General features: G+C 42.5%; 2 protein-coding genes across 7 annotated transcripts in view; both read left to right on the forward strand.

The window, feature by feature from the left end:
• Window positions 1-6683: 6683 nt before the first annotated feature.
• LOC131836169 (small ribosomal subunit protein eS7-like) lies at window positions 6684-7356 on the forward strand. Its single transcript, XM_059181280.1, has one exon. It carries the CDS (start codon window positions 6741-6743, stop codon window positions 7323-7325), a length of 585 nt encoding a protein of 194 aa, XP_059037263.1. The 5' UTR covers window positions 6684-6740; the 3' UTR covers window positions 7326-7356.
• A 3042-nt stretch (window positions 7357-10398) lies between these two features.
• The window catches only part of CAPN3 (calpain 3), a 50544-nt gene continuing 33623 nt past the window's right edge, over window positions 10399-27319 (forward strand). For 5 of the 6 annotated variants that reach the window (XM_059181272.1, XM_059181273.1, XM_059181274.1 and 2 more), the window contains exon 1: window positions 10399-11098. In XM_059181272.1, coding sequence (XP_059037255.1) covers window positions 10790-11098 — 309 coding nt within the window. In that variant the 5' untranslated portion in view covers window positions 10399-10789. The remainder of the gene's footprint in view (window positions 11099-27319) is intronic. The other variant, XM_059181278.1, reaches the window with a different exon arrangement.

Raw genomic sequence — 27319 nt, forward strand, 5'->3', positions numbered from 1 at the left:
GCTTTTTAGGCTTCAAAGTTCATAATTCATCTTCTTAAAATCCTAATTTATCTCAATTGTTTTTATTAAGTGCTGTTTACTAGCCACAGAATATTTATAGCATGAGTAAGCTGTAGCTTATAATTGAAAATGAAATTAATACCCATGTTCCCACCACTGAACTTCAGAAATAGAACACAGGGCTGCGATGGGGGTGAGATAAGCGAGGTACCTGCCTTGAGCAAGAAATGTAAGGGGGGGCGCCTGGGTGGCTCAGTGGGTTAAGCCGCTGCCTTGGGCTCAGGTCATGATCTCAGGGTCCTGGGATCGAGTCCCGCATCGGGCTCTCTGCTCAGCAGGGAGCCTGTTTCCTCCTCTCTCTCTCTGCCTGCCTCTCTGCCTACTTGTGATCTCTCTCTGTCAAATAAATAAATAAAATCTTAAAAAAAAAAAATGTAAGGGGGTACGGAAAAATGCAATCATCCAAACAACCTACTTCACCTTCTCAGGGATGGCCCCTTAATGTTTCAGTCTTGTCTATCTTGTTCCTCCCCTAGATTGTATGTTCGTTAAGAGCATGTTATATTTGGGACGCCAGGGAGGCTCGGTCAGTTAAGCATGTGCCTTCGGCTCAGGTCATGATCCCGCGGTCCTGGGATTGAGTCCCACATCGGGCTCCTTGCTTGGTGAAGAGCCTGCTTGTCTCTCTCCCTCTGCCTGCCTCCCTGCCTACTTGTGCTCTCTCTCTCTCTCTCTCTCTGTCAAATAATAAACAAAATCAAATAAAATAAAGAGCTTGTTATATTTGTCTCCTGTTTTCAGAGCAGCTGACACTTGGCTTTCAGTAACTATTGGCTACAAGTGGTTAACTGGTGGATTTGGTTGATTAAAAAATGAGAACTGAATGTATTTGTTTCTGATTTACTTTTTTGACAGGATTCTTCCCTGTAGACATAGTAGGCCTTGTGCATTTTCTTGTGGACATGTTTTCTGATATCATTTGAGATTTGGGCTTTGCACCACATATATGCTCACACAGACATTTGCAGATTCTCTGCTATTTCTGTAAGTTTTGCAATTCAGGAGAAAGGAGGAAAGCGACATTAGCTGAAGCAGTATTTCCCAGCTTCATACTTCCCTTAGCAACCTACAGTAAGAACCTGAAAATGGGATACTTTACCTAATGTAAGTGATGGCTTTTAATAGCATTTAAAGTTGAATAATTAAGACCTATCTTTAGATTAATATTTATTGCATGTATTCTTCCATGTCAAATATTTGGGAGGGAAGGAATGAGTAAGAACTAGTAAATTAGTGGTAAACTGCTCTACCTTGACCCAGAATGATACTGAAACAGTCACCTAGAGACAGTGAGTGGAAAGAAATAGTCTAGGTGTTAATTGTTCTCTGTCCTTACTGCTTCTCCCCCTTCCCCCACCTCCTGTTCCTACAGCTGTGCCCCAGAGCACTGTATCGGGGGGAGTTGACCTACAGGTGTTCAGTTACCTTGTGGGTAATTCTTGACATGTTTACTCAGGAAACAGGATTTCATGTAAGAATTTGAATAATATCCACAGAGGTTGAAACAAAGCTCTCAAATGCATAATGTGTCTTTACTTAAGGCTTCAATACCAAGGAATGAGTTGACAAATTAGTTTAAAATCAGAAACTGCCCAACAGAAAAACAGGCAAAGTTAATTTGCAAAATAAAGTAAAATAGACAAAACAAGCATGAAGGGTGCTCAGCCTCATTGAGAATCAAAGAAATGAATTTTTTAAAAGATTTTACTTATTTGGGAGAAAGAGAGAGTGAGAGAGAGATCATGAGCAGGGGGCAGGGGCAGAGGGAGAAGCAGGCTCGATCCCAGGACCCTGATCATGACCTGAGCTGAAGGCAGGCCCTCAACCTGAGCCATCCAAGGGCCCCATAAGTTTTTTTTTTTTTCTTTTTCCTGACTGGCCAAGATGAAGAAGAGTGAAAATGTCCAGTGCTAATGCTGGTGTGGGGAGTAGTCATTCTCATCTATCACTGATGAAATTATAAATAAGTACAATCTTTCAGGATGTATATCTGGCAATAGTGCCAAAACTTTAAATCTGTAGAGTCTAACCCAGCAATTCCACTTCAGAAAAATCAGATAAATTGCTCAGAGCTACTAACTGCAGTGTGATTTACACGTGGAAAATTATGAATATGCTGTGTTCTTTAACAGGGGGCTGGTTAAATATAGCCCTTTCATACAGCAAAATACTGAAATAGAGGGACATCCTGTACTCTGTACTCATCCTGTACTCATGAAAAAGAGGTCTGAAGAAATGTTCTAGGTTGAAGGGGGGTACAAAAGAGACATTACAACAAATGTGTGATTCTGGGCTGGAATCTGGGCCTATAAAGGGTGTGATTGGGACAGTTGGCAAAATTTGAATGGCATCTTTTGATTACATAGTTATTTTCCTAATTTTAAGGGTTATACTATAATTATATAGAATTTCCTTTCTTTTAGGAAATACTAAAGTATTAAAGGATAATGGATCATAGTATCTTTAACTTACTCTCAAAATGGCTCAGAAAATGTATATATGTATGAGAAGGAGACAGCGACAGAAAAAGGCAAAATGAGTTTAAATGTTAAAGAACTTGGGTGAAGGGTATATAGGAATGTTTTATGCTATATTTTCCACTTTCCTAGAAGTTTTAAATTATTTAAGAAACAAAAAATTGGGCCATATCTCTCTAATATCTAACAACTTTAAAATGTTTGCTTTCTAGCACTGTAAAAGCTTGTAAGCTGTGGCATATAAAATAGGATGAAACAAACTGAGTTAATACAAGAACCTACCTTGTTTCTAATACTGCAGACCACTTCAGAATGTTCCTCAGATAAGGTCTTCTTCACCTGAGCAGCACAGGGCCATGCCAAGTCCTCTACTTCAGGAATACAAATCCCATCCTCTTTTTGGCTGGGATGCAAAGGGGAATTACTCAGATCTGAGGGCTGAAAGCCATCAGCAGAAGGGAGGAGGGTGAAGGAAAAAAACAGGGAAGTAATGTTTTGTCTAGCAGAGCCAGCAGCCCGCCAAGGAGACTCCACAGCTTGGTGTTTCTCCAGCTATGCCTCTTATATGAGCCAGTTTAGGCCAGTTTGGAGCTGAGGACCTGCCATAGAAGCCCCCCTGAATTCTCCTAAAGTTAAGTGTAGCTTATTATTATAATATTAAGATCTCCTATGGGTTGTTTTCTGCCATTTTTTGAGTATACAGTGTAGGCACTAGCATGTTGACCTGCTAGGCATGCTCCGTTGACCCAAAGTGCCTAAGCACAGAATATCTCTAAGTTTCTTAATATATATACAAGCTCCCTGCCCTGCCCCCAATACACCGAATAAAAGTTTCTTGTACTAACCCCACAGGAAGACAGTACTCTGAGAGCTATCTTCCTGTCTCCTTACTGTAACAAGTAATAAAAAGGTCTTTGTTTTCAACTTACTTGGGTTGTGTTCAATTTAATGCACACCAAGTTGCAAAGCCCTTGAGCTGTCATACTCTGAGCGCCAGGCCCCCCCGCCCCACCCTGGCCCTCCATACCCATGCCATGGCAGCACTTTCAGCTGTGTCACCATGGAGGTCTCACCTGACAACAGGAGCTGACCAAGGAGCCTTCAGGAGGGTTCACACTAAGAAACAGGATACATGTTTACATGTTGATGGGGGCATTTATTAAGGGCAGATGACCCGTACAGGAGCCAGAGAAAGTCCTTCACACATTTGGAAGGCCGGCTTGAGGACCATCCTTCTCTTCCCAGATCTGAGTTACCCAGATGATCCTGGCTCTGGTAAATCTGAAATAATTGGTTCCTAAGAGTGATCCAAGATTTGGTTCCAGTTTGACTAGATACCAAGACATTCTCTGTCCAAGGAGGCTGGGTGCACTTGAGATTGATGGATAGGACTATGTTCTGGGCACAGCTCACTTCAGAATAGGGGAACTCCCATGTGTCAACACGACCAGGGCCAGTATCAGATCAGGCCATTCTCCTAAAGGCTCCCTTGAGAATAAAGCACAGATTGTCGCCAAGAGTTTGTCTTAAAGTTGTGCTGAGCCCTGTGTCCTGGTCAACTAAAACCAGTGAATCTTGGGACGCCTGCATGGCTGTCAGCTAAGTGTCTGCCTTCAGCTCAGGTCCTGATCTCCAGGTCCTGGTATCAGCCTGTGTGGTGCTCCCTGCTCAGTGGGGAGTCTGCTTCTCCCTCTCCCTCTGCCTCTCTCCTCCACTCCAACGCTCATGCATTCTCTCTCTCTCTCAAATGAATAAATAAAAACCTTCAACAACAACAACAACAAAACAGTGAATCTGATCACCACAGCCATAGAGAAGACTGCAATTCTGGAGTTTGGTCTGTGGGCAGGGCTCTTTCACTTTTTTATACCTCTCTCAGTGTTGGATTATCATAATGATAGGCAGTGGAAACACAGTTAAAACACATATACCTGAAGCTTTATGGTTTTTCACCCATAATTTACCATCCTAACAGCCTTCTGGGACATAAAATTCCTATGACAGTTATCAACCTTTCCACTCTGCTTTTAAGATTTCCACATATCTGGCTCCATAGCTCAGGGGTTAGAGCACTGGTCTCATAAGATTTCCACATATCAAACCTTCTGAATACCTTACATATAAATTCCAGGGGCAGCACTTCAGACTAAAATAACTTTTCAGCCCAGGACAAAGAAAGCCACCAGCAACTCCACTAGAAACAGATTACCATATTAACCACAGACAGTGGAGGCCATATAACTAGCATTCTAGGAGAAATAAAGGATGGCATCTGATATCCGATCTGCCTGTCTTATGACCAGCCTCGCAAAAGACTGCAGTGCCACAGAAAGGCCAGCCAGAATTCGACAGCTGCTTCTTGACAGTTTTTTCCAGCAGGGCTGTGGTATTAGATTCCTCTCTAGTCAGAGCTAAGGGAAGGGGAGCCCTCACTACTTATATGCAAGGATCCAGAGATCTTAAGCCTAGCTCACATTATTGGAGTCCTAGTTACACATTCAAGTCCCTCCCTAGAAATCAGAAAACCTGGGGTAGAGCTTGGTTCTGTAGCTGACTGATCTTGGCCATGTCATTTAACTTCTTCAGGCCTTGGCTTCCCCATTGGTTGAAGAAGAGATAATTTATAAAATTCTGTGAGCTTTCCATGACTTCACTGTAAAATTACAGCAGATGTCTCAAGTTTCTTCATGTAAAATAATGCCAATCAAATCCACAAGGTGCTCATACAGATTTAAAATACTCTGTGTGGGGGCACCGACTCTTGATCTCAACTTAGGTATTGATCTCAGGACCATGAGTTCAAGCCCCATGTTGGGCTCCACACTGGACATGGAGCCTACTTAAGAAAAGAAAAGTATGTATCTTACTTAGTAAAGGACAGCTAGAGCTAGGTGGGGAGAGATAGGTAGGCAGCTACATGACTAGCCTCACATAGGGGGCTAGGAATTCAGGTTCATAAAAATCCCAGATGTGGAAAATATTAAGGCATACAAAACCAGAGATAAGTGAATATAATGAGATTAATGAGACTACCTCGTTTATCTCATTTATCAGAGACAAGCTATCTATTTCTATAACAGCTACAGCTAGACCACTGAAAATTACAAAGCTTCAAAGAAAAAGTAAACATAGTGCTCAGTGGTAGAGACATCAAGAAGATTTAAGTTTCCTAGTCAGTTCTCAAAAAGACTGCCAGTGAAAGCCCACAATGGCAACCCATTCAAGACCCCTCTCACTCTAGAGAGCTTTTTTTCTCTTTTCTGTTCCCCCCCTTCATTTAACAAACTCACTTCATTTCACCCTTTTGTGTCCTTGATTCATTCTTCGATTCCATGAGACAAGAACACGGCAATCCTGTAACACTATATGTGTGGAAAGGAAAAATGAATAACTTTACTTTGGAGAAACTGGTGGATACCACTTCAGCCCCGTGATCAAGATTGATGCCACCTGTGATAAAACACATCTCTACCATGTATCCCCAAATGAGAAGGCATATGACCTTGTGATATTCTTTTTTTTTTTTTTAAGATTTTATTTATTTATTTGACAGAGAGAGATGACAAGCAGGCAGAGAGGCAGAGAGAGAGGAGGAAGCAGGTTCCCTGCTGAGCAAAGAGCCCGATGTGGGGCTCGATCCCAGGACCCTGAGATCATGACCTGAGCTGAAGGCAGCGGCTTAACCCACTGAGCCACCCAGGCGCCCCAAGACCTTGTGATATTCTTTCCTCAAATCCATAACTCAGTCTAATCAAATGAAAAACATCAAACTCAAGTTGAGAAACATTCCACAGCATGCCTGCCAAGTACTCTTCACAAGTCCCAAGTCCCGAGAGACAAAAACTGGAACCAGCAGAGATGGGAAGATACTGAGGAGACGTAACAATTAAACACAGTGCAGCATCCTGAATCATAACAGAAGAAAAAGCAAAACCATTGTCAAAAGAAATCAAATATGTCTTTTGTAGTTTACTTAATAGTATTTTACCAACATTAATTTCTTATATTTGATAGTTATACCATGGTTATGTAAGGTGTAAACATTAGGGGAAGCTGGGTGAAAGGCATACAGAAACTCTGTACGACCTTGCAACTCTTTTGTAAATCTAAAATTAAAATTAAAAAGTTTTGAGGGGATTTGAGGAGCTCTCGCGAGACTCAGGCCTCTTCCTAGGTCGGCGTTCTCAGCAAGGAGAAGCAGCCATGTTCAGTTCGAGCGCGAAGATCGTGAAGCCCAACGGCGAGAAGCCGGACGAGTTCGAGTCCGGCATCTCCCAGGCGCTGCTGGAGCTGGAGATGAACTCCGACCTGAAGGCGCAGCTGCGGGAGCTCAACATCACGGCCGCCAAGGAGATCGAGGTCGGCGGCGGCCGGAAGGCGATCATCATCTTCGTCCCCGTCCCGCAGCTGAAGTCGTTCCAGAAGATCCAGGTGCGGCTGGTGCGCGAGCTGGAGAAGAAGTTCAGCGGGAAGCACGTGGTCTTCATCGCGCAGAGGAGGATTCTGCCGAAGCCCACCCGGAAAAGCCGCACCAAAAACAAGCAGAAGCGCCCCAGGAGCCGCACTCTGACAGCTGTGCATGACGCGATCCTGGAGGACTTGGTGTTCCCAAGCGAGATTGTGGGTAAGAGAATCCGTGTGAAACTGGACGGCAGCCAGCTCATCAAGGTCCATTTGGATAAAGCGCAGCAGAACAACGTGGAGCACAAGGTTGAAACTTTTTCTGGTGTCTATAAGAAGCTCACAGGCAAGGATGTTAACTTTGAGTTCCCCGAGTTTCAGTTGTGAGCAAAAATGATTAAATAAAACTTTGACAGTATTCGGTTTGAGGCGTGATTTTCAAGAGTTGAGCGATGTCGTCGTATAGCCAGCAGCTCCCTGCGTAGGCTGGAAGATTTTGAACAGAGAGGGTGCCTGTGGGATGTACCAGGCAGTCTGATGCATAGGAGAGATAGACTTGGATCCAGGGTTGATGTACTGGGCACAGTCCTAGGACACTGGCCCAGGTGGCTGAGTATTGGCATTTGGACAAGTTCAACCGAAGGATCACACAGGTACCAGAGGTGTGAACTATCCGATAACGTGGCCAGCCTCCTAGTCCCTGTGCCGCGCTCTAGGAGAATCGGATGCTGGGTCTCCCGGGAAGCCTGCCTAGAAGTCCGGGGTTCAGAAGCACCTGAAATCGGGTCAGGAACGGTTCCTTGGAAGCGGCGTGATAGAGCAAAATGGGGGAAAGTGGTGTTCTCACTGAATTTTTTATTGTGGTAAAAGACATACAGAACTTTAAAAAAAAAAAAAAAGTTTTGAAAACTATGTGCAGTGGCTAGCTCACAGTAGGAACTTAATGAATGATGGGTGTTAGAAGCAAATGCATTGCTTCCAATAGAGTTGAATCAAAGGAAGATTTATCGATGGAAAAGACAGTGTTATGAAGCCATTAACTGGGCCTATCGGTGTTGAGAGAAACCATTCCAGTCACAGATACTGCATGCTGTTGGCTGAAATATGTTATAAAAACTAGTTCTCTATCCTTGAAGAGACTTCTGGGAATTGAAATGTGCAGCTGTTCATATGCTCATTCTCTGTCCTTTGTTCTAGGGCTCAGATTGGGTTTCTCCCTGATAGCATGAGTTTCCACACCCTCGGAATAAACCTTGTTTTCAGACCTGCTAATAGAGAGGTTTTATCCACAGCAACTGATAAAAAAAAGCAAAATGAAGAGCACCTTGCACTCTGCACTTTTGATATTTCCATCTGGTTGCAACAATAGACTCATCTTATCACACATCCATCTTAGTTACTAAATTACTTAGTGAGACGGCCAAGGAAAGAAAAGTCAGCTGGTGTGTGGCCCAGAGATGGCTCCTCCCCCAAGGGCAAATCAGCCAAGATAACTTTGATTGCATTAGCAAAACCGAAAGAAGGGTAAGAAATTTCTCCTTACATTGGGAAAATTCATTCAACAGACAGACAACACATTTATTAAAAGCTTTCTATGTGCTTAACCCTGAGAGTGGACTGGGGACTCAGATCCCACCTTCACGGAACTTACTGTCCTGTAGGGCAAACAGGAAGCTCATTTATAAGCTTAAACAATAAAATGTGGGTGAGAGCAATGAGATTAAAGATGGTATAGAGCAATAGGCTGGGGCTCAAATGTTTGAGGGTTAAGAAAGGAAACTTCCCCCAATCTCCTTTCCACCGTAGGGGTGAGTTTGAGGGTAGGAAGTCAGTCTTTTTAGAGGCTTTTTTAGTGTAGGCAGATAGGCATGCTCCGATTGGAAACACTGTGACCATGTGATCCTGAGCGGCTCACACCTATCCCAGGCCTGACTCACAAGAGATATTCAGTAAATGCTCATAAACTGAATGCCGGTCTGCACGAATGAGTGACTCTAATCCAGCCTGATTTAACCCCAAAGTAATGTTAAATTTAGGTCGCCTCTAACAACGTTTATTGAGTGCTTAAGACAATCCTGGCATTATTTTAAATGTTTTACATAATTAAGTTGTTTAATTTTTTTTAAGATTTTATTTATTTATTTGACAGAGATCACAAGTAGGCAGAGAGGCAGGCAGAGAGTGAGACGGGGAAGCAGGCTCACCGCTGAGCAGGGAGCCCGATGTGGGGCTCGATCCCAGGACCCTGGGATCATGACCCAAGCTGAAGGCCTCAACCCACTGAACCACCCAGGGGCCCCAAGTTGTTTAATTTTTATGATAACTCAATAGCAGACTGACTGTCCACATACCCACTTTATAAGTGAGAAAACTGAGCCATAGGAAAAAAAGAAGTAACTCACCTAAAGTTAAACAGGCACAGCCAGCAAGCAGGATGCCCAGACTTTGAACCCACACAATCAGCCTTAAGGCTGCCCTCCCCTATCCTGCCTCTCCAAGAGTAGTAGTAAAGGTCCTTGGGCATTTCCTGGTCCTAGGGAACAGGAGGACAAGCTGAGGGTCCCCACATGCAGCAGCTCCAGACATAGGTCTCCTTAAAGCTGTAGCCCCAGTGATCATGAGCCTGGTAATCCTCCCTAGTTCAGCAGTCACTCCCCACCTCCTCTTATAGCTCTAGCCTTGGGCTGGTGAGACTGGTCACGTGGGAAGAGGCAGGGCTACAAGTCTAGGACCAGCGGCCACTGAGCCACAAGTGGAATGTAGCCATCTGACAGTCCAGGCAGTAGCTACCATGGGTTCAACACAAAGCGGAAGCCAGGCAGGCAGTTCCGTTCCCTGAAACCAATTCTTTTGGAATGACCTCCCCTGGGACTCAAAAGGGAACCCAATTCAGTAACCAATTCCACTTCTGACCCAGTTGTCTAATGTGGTGTGTCTGCACGGTCTACTCAAGTGCACTTTTTGTAGCAAATTTGGTCCAGTGTTTATTTTGGGGGTGGGGAGAGACAAGAGGTGTCTAGGTCAAGTGGGCAAGAAAGAGACAGACATTCTTCTCAACTGGGGACTCTGCTGAGCAGCATTTTCCACCCAGACAGCTCCACCAAACGCTGACACCATAACATTCTGTAAGAGATGCAAATCCAGCTGAATAATGTTCTGATATCCTAGAGTTTTAGAAAGTAAAAATTGTGTTCTCAACCATGTCTAGAATATTCCCCCAGAATTCAGGATCTCACTTTCACCCTGGCTACCTTTTTTCTCAGTACTGCTCTCCATTCATCTGGGGGCTGATGGGTGGACAAAGTCCATGTCCCGACTCAATAACGCATGAGCAGTTTTTTTGCTACTTTTCGGCGTCCAACCTCCTCAAATATGCCCTTTCCGCCTCCCGACGACACCAGCACTCAATGACCACGGGGAAACGTCCCCAGCAGGGTCCTTCTCATGCGTCGTCTGGCTGCCGGGAGCCTCCCTGGCTCTCATACTCCTCTTCTTCCTTCATGTCTATTTTTAGTTTTCCTGGCTCAAGCTTCTCCAGGCCCCTGAAACACAACCCTCTCTCTCCCCTCTGCCTCTCCCTCTGGCAGGCTAGCTGCCGGCAGGAGCCCCCAGAAATCCTCCTGTCTCCTGCCTCGGGAAACCTCCGACTCGGGATCACCACTCGGCTTTAAGGATGGACAGAAGCTGGATGACCTTCTGACGGGCTATAGCTCCGAATGTGGATGTGGACGTTTTTCTCTCAGATGACAGAATCACTCCAACTTCCCCTTGGCCATTGCTTTCTTCCCCTGCAGGGAGCTGTACCTTGTTTTCTTTAAAAAACAAAACCTTTTTTCCCCAATTTGCCTGCCATGCCAACTGTCATTAGCCCATCTGTGGCCCCACGGACGGGGGCTGAGCCCAGGTCCCCGGGGCCGATTCCCCCGCCAGGCGAAGGTAAGACCACGGAGGCCGGGGGCACAAACCCAAGCGGCATCTATTCGGCCATCATCAGCCGCAATTTCCCCATTATTGGAGTTAAAGAGAAGACATTTGAGCAGCTTCACAAGAAATGTCTGGAAAAGAAGGTTCTTTATCTGGATCCTGAGTTTCCACCCGATGAGACCTCTCTCTTTTACAGCCAGAAATTCCCCATCCAGTTCATCTGGAAGAGACCTCCGGTGAGTAGCTCAAACACTTGGCTTTTTTCCCTCAGAGAAGTCCTGGCCCTCAGCACCTTCCCGCAGCTCCACAGTGCGCATGGGCAGGAGGTCCAGAGCGCGCATGGGCAGGAGGAGGAAGGTTCCTGGCTACAGGCCCGTGGTCCCCGTCCTTAGAAGCCGAGTCCGTTCTCACTCTGTTCATTTCTTTTTCTGAAAAACATCTTGCTTTGTATAATGGGAACCCAGTATAATTCATCCTATAAAAGTAAATACCTTTTTCTCAGAACAAGTCTCTAAGAGTCCTTCCATTTCTTGGGCTAAAATCATGAGGTTGTCCCTTACTTTGTCAATAGCCATGACTTTCTGCAACACAGAAGCCCTGGGAAGAGGGGGAGAAGCTGGCAAAGACCTGTTTTCCTCACATAAAATGTTAGGGTGAGAAGCTGAAATCCTAGTAATCATTTTTGTCCACATACCTCACCCCACAAATGAGAAAAGCACACTGAGGGAAGTACATCCAGAGATGGCATGATAGCCTGGATTAAAACCCCTTCTCTTTAAGTAACTCTTCCAGCCTCCAGGTTTCATTTACTGTGATCAGATGGAAAATCCTATCTCCCCACTCCCTTCTCTTTTTTTTTTTTTTTTTAATTTTTTTTTTTTTTATTTATTTATCAGAGAGAGAGAGGGGGAGAGAGCAAGCACAGGCAGACAGAATGGCAGGCAGAGGCAGAGGGAGAAGCAGGCTCCCTGCTGAGCAAGGAGCCCGATGTGGGACTCGATCCCAGGACGCTGGGATCACGACCTGAGCCGAAGGCAGCTGCTTAACCAACTGAGCCACCCAGGCGTCCCCCACTCCCTTCTCTGATCAGACCTCCCATATGACTCTTATTATTATTTTTTTAAGATTTTGTTTATTTATTTAATTGACAGACAGAGATCACAAGTAGGCAGAGAGGCAGAGAGAGAGAGAGAGGAGGAAGCAGGCTTTCTGCCGAGTAGAGAGCCCGATGTGGGGCTCGATCCCAGGACTCTGGGATCATGACCTGAGCCGAAGGCAGAGGCTTTAACCCACTGAGCCACCCAGGCGCCCCAACTCTTATTCTTAATTCAAGGAATTTGGGGGTATCTGCTAGAGCCAGAAAGTGGGCAACTGGGGAGACAGCAGTGAACAAGACAGACAAAAATTGGGGCACCTGGGTGGCTCAGTTGGTTAAGCTTGATCTTGATTTCCGCTTAGGTCATGATCACAGACAGGGTCCTGGGATGGAGCCCCACAGCACTGGGCTCCACTCTCAGCGGGAAGTCTGCTTGAGATCCACCCGCCCTCTGCCCCCTCTCCCTCCCAAATAAATAAATAAATAAATTTAGAAAGATTTTATTTATTTACTTGACAGAGAGAGAGTGAGACCACAGTAGGCAGATAGGCAGGCAGAGAGAGGGGGAAGCAGAGCCCTGCTGAGCAGAGAGCCCAATGTAGGGCTCGATTCCAGGACCCTGAGATCATGACCTGAGCCGAAGGCAGAGACTTAACCCACTAACCCACCCAGGTGCCCCAATAAATAAATATTTTTTAAAAAGAAAGATAGATAAAAATTCCTGCTCTCCTGGACTCCAGAATCTTTAAGGGAAGGCTGTCAATAGAGAATATTCAGTTGCTATGGGATCAGAAGGCAAGGGGAGCTAACCCCATTCAGGGAGAAAACTGACACCACCCCCTACCCCCAGGAGATCACTAAAATTGAGGCCCAGTGCTATTCATTAGCTTAATCAAGTTACTCTGGGACCTGGTGCCATTGATTAGCCATGTTTTTTTTTTTTTTTTTTCTAACCTGAGATCAAATGTCCAATGCTGTACTCACCCTATGTGTTCCCCGAGGTTCCTTTCCACTCCTAACAATTCTGTGGTAAGGCCTGTGACTGCCCTGAGGACCCTCAGTTTGGAAGAAAGGACTAGCAAGAGCTTCATTCTGCAGCCCAGTCACTGCTCTGCTGCCAGAGAACTGGGACCTGTCACATCCCTGTTGGAGTATCTTCAATAACACTCTTCTCCCCTCCCTGCATGCTTCAGGATAAGTCAAACTCCTTAGATGAGCTACAGGCCCTCCCATGCTGGCCCCAGCCTACCTGTCCATGTCATTTTCACCTTTTCCTCTGGAGCCTGATGCATTCAGCTGCTTTGTTTTTCCCAGATCCTGTACCTCAAGGCCTTTGTTTATGCTCTCTGTCTGGAATGATCTTCTTGTTTTTATCTGATCTGCTCCCCTCACCCTCTCTCCACTGCTCAGTTATCACTTCTTTCAAGCTTTCACACATCTGTTCCCCATCTGCTGAGAACAAGAACCATTCCTGGTCATCTCCAGACCTGTTTGCCAGGAAAGGGCCAGGCCCCCAGCGGGTAATCAGAGATGAATGAAAACCCACAGCTGAGGGTGCTGAGCATCAAGAGATAAGGGCAGCCCAGCACTCCAAGGCAGTGGAGGGGAGAAGAGGGAGGGGGTGTTCCTAGAATCTTTTTTTTTTTTTTTTTTTTTTTAAGTAGGCTCCATGCCCAGCATGGAAACCAACGCAGGGCTTGAATTCATGACCCTGAGATCAAGACATGAGCTTGAGCTTGAATTGGACACTAGCTGATTGAGCCACCCAGGTACCCCCTAAAAACCTTTTCTAATACAACTGTGGGGGGGGAACCCTTACAAATGCTGTTTTTAGTGAAATTATGAATGGATTTTAGTCTTAAAAGCTAGACTTGCATATTAATAAGAACAATGTAAGGGTCTATTATGCTCTAGGTGCTAAGTCAGTCCTAAAATTTATGCTATCATTGCTAGTGTGACATTGGGGGCACCAGAAGACCTGTCTGTTTCAACCTGTGCTCCCACCACCAATACCCCCTCACGTACAAGTGAAGTGATTAAGGGCCAGAAAGGGCAACCACACAAGTTGATTGCAATTCAAACACTGAAATGATTCCAGAACTTTCTGAAGTGTAAAGCACTTCTTGGAGATGTAAGTTTCCCATGCATTCCTTATACATCATAAACTTTACGAGGTTTAAGCAGTCTGAAACAGAGACTGTGTCCTAGGAGAGGCCCTTCCTGTTTTTATTCTCTGAGGCACAGAATCACTGAAAGCCAATGTGAATATTTCTTTGCAATCAGTACATATTACAATTGGATGGTGGTGGTGGTGGTGGTGGTGATAAGGGGAGAACTATTCAAGCCAGCTAAAATTCTAGTTAAGATGAAGCTGTATTTTCAGCATTTCCCTCTTCAAAGAGGGGACAGCCAGGCCACCTGTCCAGGCACACCCATAATCTCTTCTCACTCACTCACCAATACTGCCTCACTGCTTTTCCTCCTCTACTAGAGAGCTTCATGCACTGAGTCTCCAGGCCAAACTGATTCCTTTTGGCCTTCCTTCTATGATCTATTTCTGGAATCCAAAAGCCAACCATACAACACTTTCCAGTTGTTGAGCCAAATTTTCTTGATTACAAACCCTTCGAGAGAAGAGAATGGCTTCTAGAATAGGGCCTCTGGGAAACTGATTACTCTTGCCCAATTTCATCAGAGAAATGCAAATCAAAACCAATGAAATATCACTTTGTTAGAACAGCTAGAATCAAAAAGACATGGAAATAACAGTTGTTGGCAAGGATGTGGAGAAAAAGGAACACTTGTGCACTGTTGGTGGGACTGTAAATTGGTACAGTCACTGTGGAAAACAGTATGGAGCTTCCTCAAAAAATTAAAAAGAGAAATACATTATGATCCAGTAATTCCACTACTAAGTATTTATCCAAAGAAAACAAAAACACTAATTCAAAAAGATATATGCACCCCTATGTTTACTGCATATTATTTACAATAGCCAAGTTATGGAGGCAACCCAAGTGTATACACACACACACATACACACACACACAGAGGAATATTACTCAGCCATAAAAAAGAATGACATCTTCCCATTTGCACAATGTGGATGGACCTAGAGAGTATAAAGCTAAGTGAAATAAGTCAGACATAGAAAGAGAAATACCAAATGATTTCCCTCAACTGTGGAATCTAAGAAACAAAACAAATGAACAAACAAAGAAATAAAGAGACACACAAACAAAAAGGGTCTTAAATACAGACAACAAACTGGTGGTTACCAGGAGGAAAGTGGTTTGGGGGATGAGTGAAATAGATAAAAAGAGATTAAGAGGTAAAATAAGTAAAACTTATAAAATTATAAAATAAGTAAATCATGGAGATGAAAAGTACAACATAGGGAAGATCGTTAATAAGATTGTAATACTGTTGTTTGGTAACAGATGGTGACGACACTTAATGAGGTAACATTGAGGAATGTATAGAATTGTTGAATCATTATGTTGTAAGCTGATACTCATATAACACTGTATGTTAATTATATTTCAATAAAAATAATAATAATAATAAATAGGGGCACCTGGCTGGCTCCATTGGAAGAATATGTGACCCTTGACCTCAGGGTCATGAGTTTGAGGCCCATACTGGGTGTAGATATTACTTAAATAAATAAAAATTTTAAAATAGCAAAAATAATAAATAAATCATTACATTTTTCAAGTCAGTTCTTGTCACCACTACAAAATTACCTTTGATTTTTTTTTTAAAGATTTTATTTACTTATTTGACAGAGATCACAAGTAGGTAGAGAGGCAGGCAGAGGTGGGGGGGAAGCAGGCTCCCCACTAAGCAGAGAGCCTGATGTGGGGCTCAATCCCAGGACCTGAGCCGAAGGCAGAGGCTTTAACCCACTGAGCCACCCAGGCGCCCTTGATTTTTTTTTTTTTTATAGATACTTAGCGAAGTGTCCTTAACAAAATATGAATCCTTAGCATGACAGATTCTAGCTTTTCTCTTCATGAAGAGAACTCTTAAAGAAAAATTGGGAAGATTCTAATAATTACAGAAAGAATAATTTCTCTCTGGAGGTGGACATGATGGTTGTTTAGTGGGGGGAATAAAAGAAAAAAATGCTAATTTATTTACAAGACAGAAGGAGTCAGAACAGAAACCAGAGTGGGATGGGGGGGGAAGCAACAGGGCAAGAGGCCACATACCCCAGGGTCATCCCTCCACTTGACCTGATACCCAAATACATCTTTTTTTTTTTTTTAAGATTTTATTAATTTATTTGTAAGAAAGCAAGTGAGAAAGCACAAACGGTGGGAGAGGCAGAAGGAGATGGAGAAGCAGATTCCCTCCTGAGTAGGGAACCCGATGTGGGACTCCATCCCAGGACCCTGGGATCATGACCTGAACTGTAGGCAGATGCTTAACCAACTGAGCCACCCAGGTGCCCTGCCACCCAAAGACTTCTTTACTCATGAACTTGTGAAAAGCCTGAGGCAAGTAAAAAGTAACTTACTGGTAAAGGGAGGAAGTTAATACCTTCAGTTACACAGACAGGATGAGCCAGCACACCCAGAAACCAGAGTGTGGAAAGCACAGTAGTGGGGAAGGAGAGAGGTGTACAGAAGCACACTGCCTGAAACCCCCTGAACGCTGGTGGGGGGAAGAGGCTCTCTCCTCTCAGAGGCTATGAAGTGGGAGTTCCAGATTTCTGAGAATCTGTGAGCCCCAGCTAACACCTGGAGAGTGCCCTGCTTAGGAGAAGCTGACACATGGTGCAGCCACTGGGGAAAACAGTATGAGCTTACTCAGAAAGTTAAAAATAGAACTGCCCAATGACCCAACAATTGCACTACTGAATATTTACCCAAAGAATACAAAAACACTAATTCAAAGGGATACATGCACCCCTATGTTTATAACAGCATTATTTACAGTAGCCAAGAAATGGAAGCAACCCAAGTGTCCCTCCATAGATGAATGGAAAAAGAAGAAGTGGGGTATATATGCAATGGAATATTATTCTAGCATTAAAAAAGAATCAACTCTTACAATTTGCAACAACATGGATAGAGCTAGAGAGTATAATGCTAAGTGAAATAAGTCAGAGAAAGACAAATGCCATATGATTTCATTCGTATGTGGAATTTAAGAAACAAATCAGCAAATGGGGGAAAAAAGAGACAAATTAAGAAACAGATTCTTGGGGCGCCTGGGTGGCTCAGTGGATTAAGCCGCTGCCTTCGGCTCAGGTCATGATCTCAGTGTCCTGGGATCGAGCCCCGCATCGGGCTCTTTGCTCAGCGGGAGCCTGCTTCTCTCTCTCTCTCTGCCTGACTCTCCACCTACTTGTGATTTCTCTCTCTGTCAAATAAATAATAAATAAAATCTTTAAAAAAAAAAAAAAAAAAAAAAAAAAAAAAAAAAGAAACAGATTCTTTTTTTTTAACTTTTTTTTTAAGATTTTATTTATTTGACAGAGAGATCACAAGTAGGCAGAGAGGCAGGCAGAGAGAGAGAGGAGGAAGCAGGCTCCCTGCTGAGCAGAGAGCCCGATGCGGGACTTGAACCCAGGACCCTGAGATCATGACCTGAGCCGAAGGCAGCGGCTTAACCCACTGAGCCACCCAGGCGCCCCTAAGAAACAGATTCTTAATTATCAAAACAGACTGGGAGCTACCAGAGGGGAGGTGGGTGGGGGATGGGTAAAATAGGTGGTGGGGATTAAGGAGGACAATTGTGATGAATACCAGGTGATGTGTGGAATTGTGAAATCACAATACCATACACCTGAAACTAACATTACACTGTATGTTAACTGGAATTAAGATCAAAACTTAAAAAACCAAAACAAAAAGAAGAAGTAGCTGACACTTCCTTTACCATATTCATCCCAACTTCAAGTCTAAATAATCACCATCACAACTTTTAGAAGTTTATTATATCCCCCAGAACACAGTATTAAAACTGCTATCAAAAACTTATAAATGTGGAGCTCCTGGGTGGCTCAGTGGGTTAAAGCCTCTGCCTTCAGCTCAGGTCGTGATCCCAGGGTCCGGGGATCGAGCCCCGCATTGGGCTCTCTGCTCAGCGGGGAGCCTGCTTCATCCTCTCTGCCTGCCTCTCTGCCTACTTGTGATCTCTGTCTGTCAAATAAATAAAATCTTTAAAAAAAAAAAAAAACTTATAAATGTTAGGATGGTTTGGGATGTTTGGGAATAGCTTTCAGCCATTCCAGGAAGATGTGTTCCTTCCCTGAATTCAAAGTTTTGAAGGGAAAACAGACACCCTCAGCCCCTTCAATAACCTGCTTATATTCTATGTGTACCTCTCACGGCCTGAATGTTCATCCTTACTTCTAGCCAGAAATCTCCTGGCCACAACTTTTGCACCTTCTCTCTAGTCTGACCCAGAAGATAGTGAAATAGAGACAGCAGATTTCCTGTACATAGTCATACTCCTTGTTTGTGAATAATCTTATCCTTCCTTTAGATGTTTCAACTCATACCCTGTAAATGTGGTTTTTCCAACACAGGGGAGGTCAGTGCCATGATCTATATACAGCCAATCCTCATTATTCATGGATTCTGAATTTACCTACGCACTAAAATTAATTTGTAACCCTAAAATCAGCATTCATGGTGTTTCTGTGGTCATTTGCAGACATGCATAGGGCAGTGAAAATTTTGAGTCGCCCCCTAGGCACATTCCCAGATGAAATCAGGATGACACTGGGCTTTCTCATCTTAGCCCTCATACTGTAAATGGGTGTCCTTTTCATAGTCTACATAGCATCCCGTTTTTCACATTTTTTGCACTTCTTATCGGTGATTTCCTCTGTTTAAACTATGAAGTGCTGTCTTGTGTTCCTAAGTGCAAGAAATCCACGGTGTGCCTTAGGGAGAAAAGAAATGTGTTAGAGTCATTCACACTGAAATTTTGGTGCTGTTGGCTGTGAGTTCAAAGTTAATGACTCAGTAAAATAGATTAAATAAGGTGTCTTTAAACAGAAACACACTGAAGAATGTGTACTCATCAGTTGATAAAAATGTGGCTAGACACTCACAGGAATCTAATCCTGTATTTCCTCCAAGAGCAATGATTCCTACTCACTAATTCAGCATTCACAGCACCATTATAAAACATAACTACCACGAATAACAAGAATGGATTGTAATTTCTATGTTCTCTGTATCCTTTATTTTAAACATTTTATTTATTTTTTTGACAGAGAGAGACACAGTGAGAGAGGGAACATAAGCAGGGGGAGTAGGAGAAGGAGAAGCAGGCTCCCAGCAGAACAGGGAGCCCAATACGGGGCTCCACCCCAGGATCCTGGGATAATGACCTGAGCCAACGGCAGACGCTTAACAACTGAGCCACCCAGGCATCCCTGTTCTCTGTATTCTTTAACATCACAACTTAAAACAATACCCTATTAAGGGTATGATTAGCAGGAAACATTACAACATGTTTTAATCCATTACATCATGATTTTTTTTTGATGTTCGAACTGTTTCATCTTTGGACAGTGGGAGGCCCCTACAAGCTACCTGTGTCATTTGTTGTGCTCCCAGTCATCTTTTTATTTATTTTTTTTAAGATTTTATTTATATGTGAGAGAGAAATAGTGAGAGAGGGCACAAGCCGGGGGGAGGGGCAGAGGAGAGAGCGAAGCAGGCCATTTTCAGGTCTCAGTTTCCTCATCTATGAAAAGAATATAGAAAACCAGAAAATCCTTACTTCCATAGAGTTGTTGTAAGGATTAAATGGCATGTTGTAAATGACATACTGAGCACAGTGAGTCAATAAAGAATGATGATGGTAAATCAAAGGAAAAATGAGGTACCCCATTGAGAGCCCGCTCTCAATTTAGTAGTCATGATGGCACCATGGTGGGGGATGTAAGTTCTGGTGAAAGTGAAAATTCAGTAAATAGTTAGGACTGCCTCCCCTTATATTCCACAAGACAGCAGCTCCTTCTGACTGTGACAGAGCTGTAGATATCATAGTGAGGAAGCTGAAATAACTTAGCAGTAAAATGCTGGAAATGGGAGGGTCAGGGACAGAAATAGCCAAGGAATGTATGAAAAGATGCATTTTCCTGATTATGAATGAGGCAGAGCATCTGTTCATGTTCATGTATTTCTTGACCATTTGTTATCTCACTGTCCATTAAATACCTGTCTTTGCTAGTTTTTCTATTGAGTTGGTCTTGTTCAACTTGAATTGTAGACATCTTTGGATACTGATTGCTTATTGGTTAGATGTGTTATAAATATCTTCTCAAGGTCCCTGGGTGGCTCAGTCTGCTAAGCATCTGACTTCAGCTCAGGTCATGATCTCCAGAGGCCTTGGGTCAAGTCCTGCATAAGGCTCCATGCTCAGCAGGGAGTCTGCTTGTCCCTCTCCCTCTCCCTGTGCTCCTCCCCTGCTTGTGCACTCCCTCCCTCTCAAATAAATAAAATCTTAAAAATATATATTTTCTCCCACTTTGTGACTTGCCTATTCACTGTTTTAAGGGTTTTCTTATTTTATAAATTCTTTTTCTTAAGATTTTATTTATTTATTTGACAGAGATCACAAGCAGGCAGAGAGAAAGGAAGGGAAGCAGGCTCCCTGCTGAGCAGAGAGCCCGATGTGGGGCTCGATCCCAAGACCTGGGACCATGAACTGAGCCAGAGGCAGAGGCTTTAACCCACTGAATCACCCAGGTTCCCCTATTTTATAAATTCTTAATTAAAAGCTCTTAATAAAAGTTCTAAGTTATTCTTTATATATATATATGTATATATATATATTTTTTTCCTATATAGCTAGTGCTTTTTATGTTCTGTTAAGAAAGTTTTTCCTAGGGGCACCTGGGAGTTAAGCTGTCAGTTAAGCTTCCAACTCCTGATTTTGGGTCAAGTCATGATCTCAGGGTCGTGTGATCAAGGCCTACACTGGGTTCACCTTGGGTGTGGAGCCTACTCAAGATTCTCTCTTTCCTGCTCCCTCTGCCCCTCCACCCCTATCCCTGCTTGCTTGCATACATGCTCTGTCTCTCTCTCAAAAAAATTAAAATTAAAATTTTAAAATTTAAAATTTTTTTAAAATTTTCCTAAACCAAAGTCATTCTTCTTTATTATCATTTAGAAACAATTTTTCTGCCTTTATATTTGGGTCTATCATCTATCTAGAAATGATTTTTCTTATATAAGACAGGGATCATATTTTGTTGTTTTTCCATGTGGATGATTAAAATTCCCAGCACAACTTTTTTTTTCTTCAAATCCTTTCTCTGCTATTTTGCAAAATCATTTTTTAAACAGATTAAATGTCTAACAATGTGTAGTTCTGTTTCTGTGCTCTCTACCGTGTTCTACTTGTGTTTATTGATCTTTGTACCAGCTCCACACCTTGTGCCAATAAGTCTTGCAGTAGAGCAAATACACCCAACTTGTTTTTCCTTTTCAGTATTGTTTTAACCCTATCTGGCTCTTTGCCTTTCCACTTAAATTTTAGAATCAGGGTGTTGAGTTCTACAAAAATTCCTGAGGGGACTTTTACTGAGATTGCACTGAATCAACCTGGAAAAAATGCGTTTCTTTGACAATATTTAGTCTTCCTATGGATGAAAAAGGGATGTCTCTCCATTTAATTGAGTCTCCTTTAGTATCTTTTAAAAAATGATATCATTTATTTATTTGACAGAGAGAGACAGAGAAACATGAGTGGCAGGCAGAGGGAGAAACAGGCTTCCCACTAAGCAGGGAATCTGATGTGGGGCTCTATCCTAGGACCCCAAGATCATGACCCAACCCGAAGGTAGACGTTCAGCTGACTGAGCCACCCATGTACCCCTCCTTCAGTACCTTTTAATCAAGTTCTTTGATAATTTCTCCGTAAACGTCTTGAACATCCTTTGTCAGATTTCTTCCTAAGCATCTTTTATTTTTGTTGTTTTTAGAAAGGGCTTCTTTCTTTAAAAATGTACTCAATTTCTCAGACATAAACATGCATTTGACTTTTATATCCAGTATATTTGCTAAACTCCTAGTAATTCTAACAATTTAACTGTAGATCCCAAGTTATTTGTCTGTAAGTTCTGTTTCTGTATAGTTAGGCCATTTGTAAGTCATGGCAGGGTGACCCAGTACATTATGCACAACTGTATTCAGCAACCTAATTCTTGTTTTACTGCACTGGCTAAACTCTCCAGCATCTTGTTAATAATAAAGGAGATAACAGAATTGGTTACTTTAAATTTATTTAAATAATAAAGGAAATAACAGAATTCCAGTCAATGCTAGTGTTTCACTGTTGAATAGACCTGCTATAGATTTCCGTGACCTCATATCTTGGTTGTGTTTCCTATAAACTGCTTAGAGTTTAAAAAAAAATTTCCAATCTAAAAGCCTTTGTCTTTTAACTGAAGGCTTTAGTCCATTTAAACTGATTATGAACATTGATATATATTGGATTTATTTCTATCATCTTAACCATAACCTTTCTGTTGATAGTGCTTCTTTAAATGTTCATTTTTCCTCTCTCTGCCTTTTAAAAAATGTATTAAAGGTGTTTTCTCCAGGAGCCTGGGTGGCTCAATCAGATAAGTCTCCAACTCTTTTTTTTTTTTTTTTTTAACAGATTTTATTATTTGTTTATTTGCCAGAGAGAGAGAGAGCACAAGCAGGGGGAATGGCTGGCAGAGGGAGAAGCAGGCTCCCAGCTGAGCAAGGAGCCTGATACAGGACTTGATTCCAGGACCCTGCGATCATGCCCTGACCTAACCTAAAGGCAGATGCTTAATGACTGAGCCATCCAGGTGTCCCTGGGTCTAACTCTTGATTTTGGCTCAGGTCAAGATCTCAAAGTTATGAGATCAAGCTTCAGGTCAAGCTCCATGCTGAGTATGGAGCCCACTTAAGAGTCTCTCTCTCCCTCTTCCTGTCCCCCTCCCCTGAAAAATGTAAAAGTGTTTTATTGTTTTCTTTTCTTTCTACAAGTTCAGAAGTTATTGACTATTTCTGTTTTTTTCAGTGGTTGCCCTAAATATTAACATAAATTTCATCTTGACAAAGCCTGAAATTGATCAAAAGCTTTATTTTCCTCAAACAGTATGAGGACCACGAGGCACTTTGACTCCAATTACTCCTCTACCAATTCATCTGCTATTGTTGTGCATAATTTGAGTTCTGTATTGATTTACAACCTTAAAAAATAGAAAATATTACAATTTTTAAAAAAATATTTTATGCATTTATTTGACAGAATGAGAGAGAAAGAGCATGAGCAGGGGTGAGGGGAGGAGCAGAGGGAGAAGCAGACTCCCTGCTGAGTGGAGAGCCCGACATGGAGCTCCATCCCAAGACCTTGGAATCTTGACCTGAGCTGAAGGCAGATGCTTAACTGACTGAGCCACCCAGGAACCTCCAATCTGATTATTAAATTATTAAATTTCAATGTGTGAAACTAATTGGATTCTAGTTCAAAGAAAAGCAGCTATAGGGATGCCTGGGTGGCTCAGTTAGTTAAGTATCTGCCTTTGGCTCAGGTGGTGATTTCAGGAGTCTTAGGATGGAGTCCCATGTGTGACTCCCTGTTCAGTGGGAAGTCTGCTTCTCCCTCTGCCCCCCCCTCACCCCTGCTATGCTCTCTCTTTCTCATTCTCTCAAAAAAATACATAAAATCTTTTTTAAAGGAAGCTATAAAAGATTTGGGGAACAACAGAAGAAATTAGCATATGGATATAGATCTTGGATAATATTAGAGAATCATAGTTAATTTTCTTAGTGATAAGGGCATTACAGTCAGTAAGAAAGTGCTCTTGTCCTTAGGAGATGCCTGCTGTATCCTATATATGTTTCCAAGTATTTAGATGTGAGGTGTCATGATACTGTCAACATTCTTCCAAATAGTTAGGCAAAAAAAGAAAAAAGAAGATCTATATATACATATATAGATAGGTAAAACAAAGATGACAAAATGTTAACAATTATTGAATCTAAATGTAAACTATGTGGATGTTTGTTCTTTAAACTTTTCTGTAGTTCTGAAATTTTTTCATTATATAAATATATAATATAAATAATATACTGTAGAAAACTATGAGAGTTGAAATTTAAAGTTTTAATAGCAGGGTTAAAATATAAAATCAAGGAAATCTAGGATGTAGAACAAACCCAATTAGGAAAATACAATAAAATTAGAGGACATTTAAGATCTGATTTTTAGAAGTTTCAAAAAAAAGAAAGGAAAAAGGAAGGAAGGAAGGAAGGAAAGAAAGAAAGAATTGAAAGGGAGAGAAATGAAAAGGAATAATATAAAAATATTCTGGAACTGAGACCAAAAGTCTCCATATTGAAAGGAGTCACTGAGTGCTCAGCACAAAGAATTTAAAAAATAAACTCATACCAAAGCACATAGATGTGGCTTTCGGAACTGGTGGAAGGAGGAATAGGAGAGAAGTATAGAAAACCCTTAAAGCTTTCAGAGGGAAATGATAGGTCACATGCAAAGGAATGCTCATCAGGTTATACCATATTTCTCAACAACACCATATGCTAGAAGCAATGACCATCCCGTAAAAATTCTGGAAAATGCTTTTCAACTTAAAGTACCTAGCCAAATTCTCATTCACGCGCAAAAGTAGAATTCAGATGGAACTAGAGGGTATTATGCTGAGCGAAATAAGTCTATCAGAGATACAATTATCATGTGATCTCCCTGATAGGAGGAAGTTGAGAGGCAACGTGGGGGGTTTGGGAGGTAGAAAAGCAATAAATGAAACAAGATGGGATGGGGAGGGAGACAAACCGTGAGAGACTCTTTTTTTTTTTTTTAAAGATTTTATTTATTTATTTGAATGAGAGAGATCACAAGTAGGCAAAGAGGCAGGCAGAGGGAGAGGAGGAAGCAGGCTCCCTGCTGAGCAGAGTGCCCGATGCGGGACTTGATTCCAGGACCCCGGGATCATGACCTGAGCCGAAGGCAGAGGCTTCAACCCACTGAGCCACCCAGGCGCCCCCTGTGAGAGACTCTTTTTTTTTTTTTTTTTTTTTTTTTTTTTTTTTTTAAAGATTTTATTTATTTATTTGACAGAGAGAGATCACAAGTAGACAGAGAGGCAGGCAGAGAGAGAGAGAGAGGAGGAAGCAGGCTCCCTGCTGAGCAAAGAGCCCGATGTGGGGCTCGATCCCAGGACCCTGAGATCACGACCTGAGCCGAAGGCAGCGGCTTAACCCACTGAGCCACCCAGGCGCCCCCCCCTGTGAGAGACTCTTAATCTCACAAAACAAACTGAGGGTTACAGGGGAGGGGGTAGGGAGGTAGGGAGAGGATGGTTGGGTTATGGATGTTGGGAAAGGTGTGTGCTGTGGTGAGTGCTGTGAAGTGTGTAAACCTGGTGATTCACAGACCTCAACTCCTGGGGCTAATAATACATTATATGTTAGTAAAAAAATTAAAAATCATATATATAAAAAGAGTGGAAATCAGAGTTAGCTGGGCAAGGACTCAGGTGATGTACTTCCCATCCATACTTTCTTAGGAAGCTCCAAGTTGTTTGCCAATTCAATCAAGGAGTAAACTAAAGAAGAGTTAAGTTCCGGGAAATGAAATTCCACCCAGAAAGGGACAGTCAGTCCCAGGTCACCTCTCCTAACCTGGAGAGCAGCCAGTCCAGGCTGTACGGGAGAATGAAGGGGCAAAAGAAGGCCTTAGCGGGAGAACAGTGGAACCACTAGGTTATCTGATGAGTTTAAGTATTTGGAGAAACTGCTGCTGAGGGAAAGCATTTATAAATACATAGAAAATCAAAGTTATAAAGAATTAGAGAAAAAAACATTTCTACAGAAAGGAAATGTAATACAGCATAGCACTTAGCTAAGAAGTGAATAGGCAACTAATCATACTCAAGTAAATACTGAATTCTAATTTAACCAAAATTTATGGCATAACTATTTTGGGAAGATGGTGGGCAAAGCATAATGTGAGAAAACTAAATCTCATTTGTCAGAATAGGAAAGCTGCAGATAGTTTCTAAAAATAATAAATTAAGACCACCTGTGTTGCTCAGTCAGTTGGGTCTCCGACTCCTGGTTTTGACTTGGGCAGTGATCTCAGGATTCTGAGATCAAGTCCCACGTCAGGCTCTGTGCTCAGCCTAGAGTCTGCTGGGGACTCTCTCTCTCTCCCTCAGCCCCTCCCCACTGTGCTCATGCCCCCACGCCCTCAAATAAATAAGTAAATAAATAAATCTTTTTTAAAAAAAGTAAAGAGGGAGCCATGATGAAAGCCTGAATCTTAGGGGCACCTGGGTGGCTCAGTGAGTAAAGACCTGCCTTTAGCTCAGGTCATGGTCTCAGGGTCCTGGGGTTGAGCCCTGCATCCAGTAGCAGGGAGCCTGCTTCCCCCCTCTCTCTCTGCCTGCCCCTCTGCCTACTCATGATCTCTGTCAAAATAATGTGATCTCTGTCAAATAAATAAATAAAATCTTTTAATAAAAAAAAGACTGGACTCAAAATATAATAACAATAAATTAAAAGTAATAATATAAAGATATTATTTAGGGGGCACCTGGGTGGATCAGTAGGTTAAGGCCTCTGCCTTTGGCTCAGGTCATGATCCCAGGGTCCTGGGATGGAGCCCCACATTGGGCTCTCTGCTCAGCAGGGAGCCTGCTTCCCCCTCCTCTCTGCCTGCCTCTTTGCCTACTTATGATCTCTGTCAAATAAATAAATAAAATCTTTTTTTAAAAGGTATTATTTAGAAATATAGAGGTAAATACCAGAAAAATTGCTTAAAGAGTTAAAAGTGGGGGTGCCTTGGTGGCTCAGTTGGTTAAGCGTCTGACTCCTGATTTTGGCTCAGGGTCATAAGATCAAGCCCCAAGTCAGGCTCCACACTCAGCACAGTCTGCTTAAGAGTCTCTCTCTCTGCCCCTCCCCCGACTCTCGCTCTCTAAATAAATAAATAAATAAATAAATAAAATCTTAAAAGAAAAAAGAATTAAAAGCAGCTGTCTAAATAAATTTCTCTCTCTGCCCCTCCCCCGACTCTCGCTCTCTAAATAAATAAATAAATAAATAAATAAATAAATAAAATCTTAAAAGAAAAAAGAATTAAAAGCAGCTGTCTCTGAGGAGAGGGATTTACAGGGCAAGAGACTGCTATTCCTCTATGTACCTTTTGTATTGTTTAATTTTTAAAAAAACTTTGTTTGTATATAAATGTAATAAAAATATGCTTATTTCTTAAAAGAACTGACCCCAAAATTGCATTGAGCTATTACGCTACTCTGTAATGCTAATGTCATGGATCAAACCCCAGTGGATGTAAGAATCTCCTGGGATCCTTCTTCAAACTGAAG

This window comes from Mustela lutreola, chromosome 7 (genome assembly GCF_030435805.1).
Source record: "Mustela lutreola isolate mMusLut2 chromosome 7, mMusLut2.pri, whole genome shotgun sequence".
NCBI lineage: Eukaryota > Metazoa > Chordata > Mammalia > Carnivora > Mustelidae > Mustela > Mustela lutreola.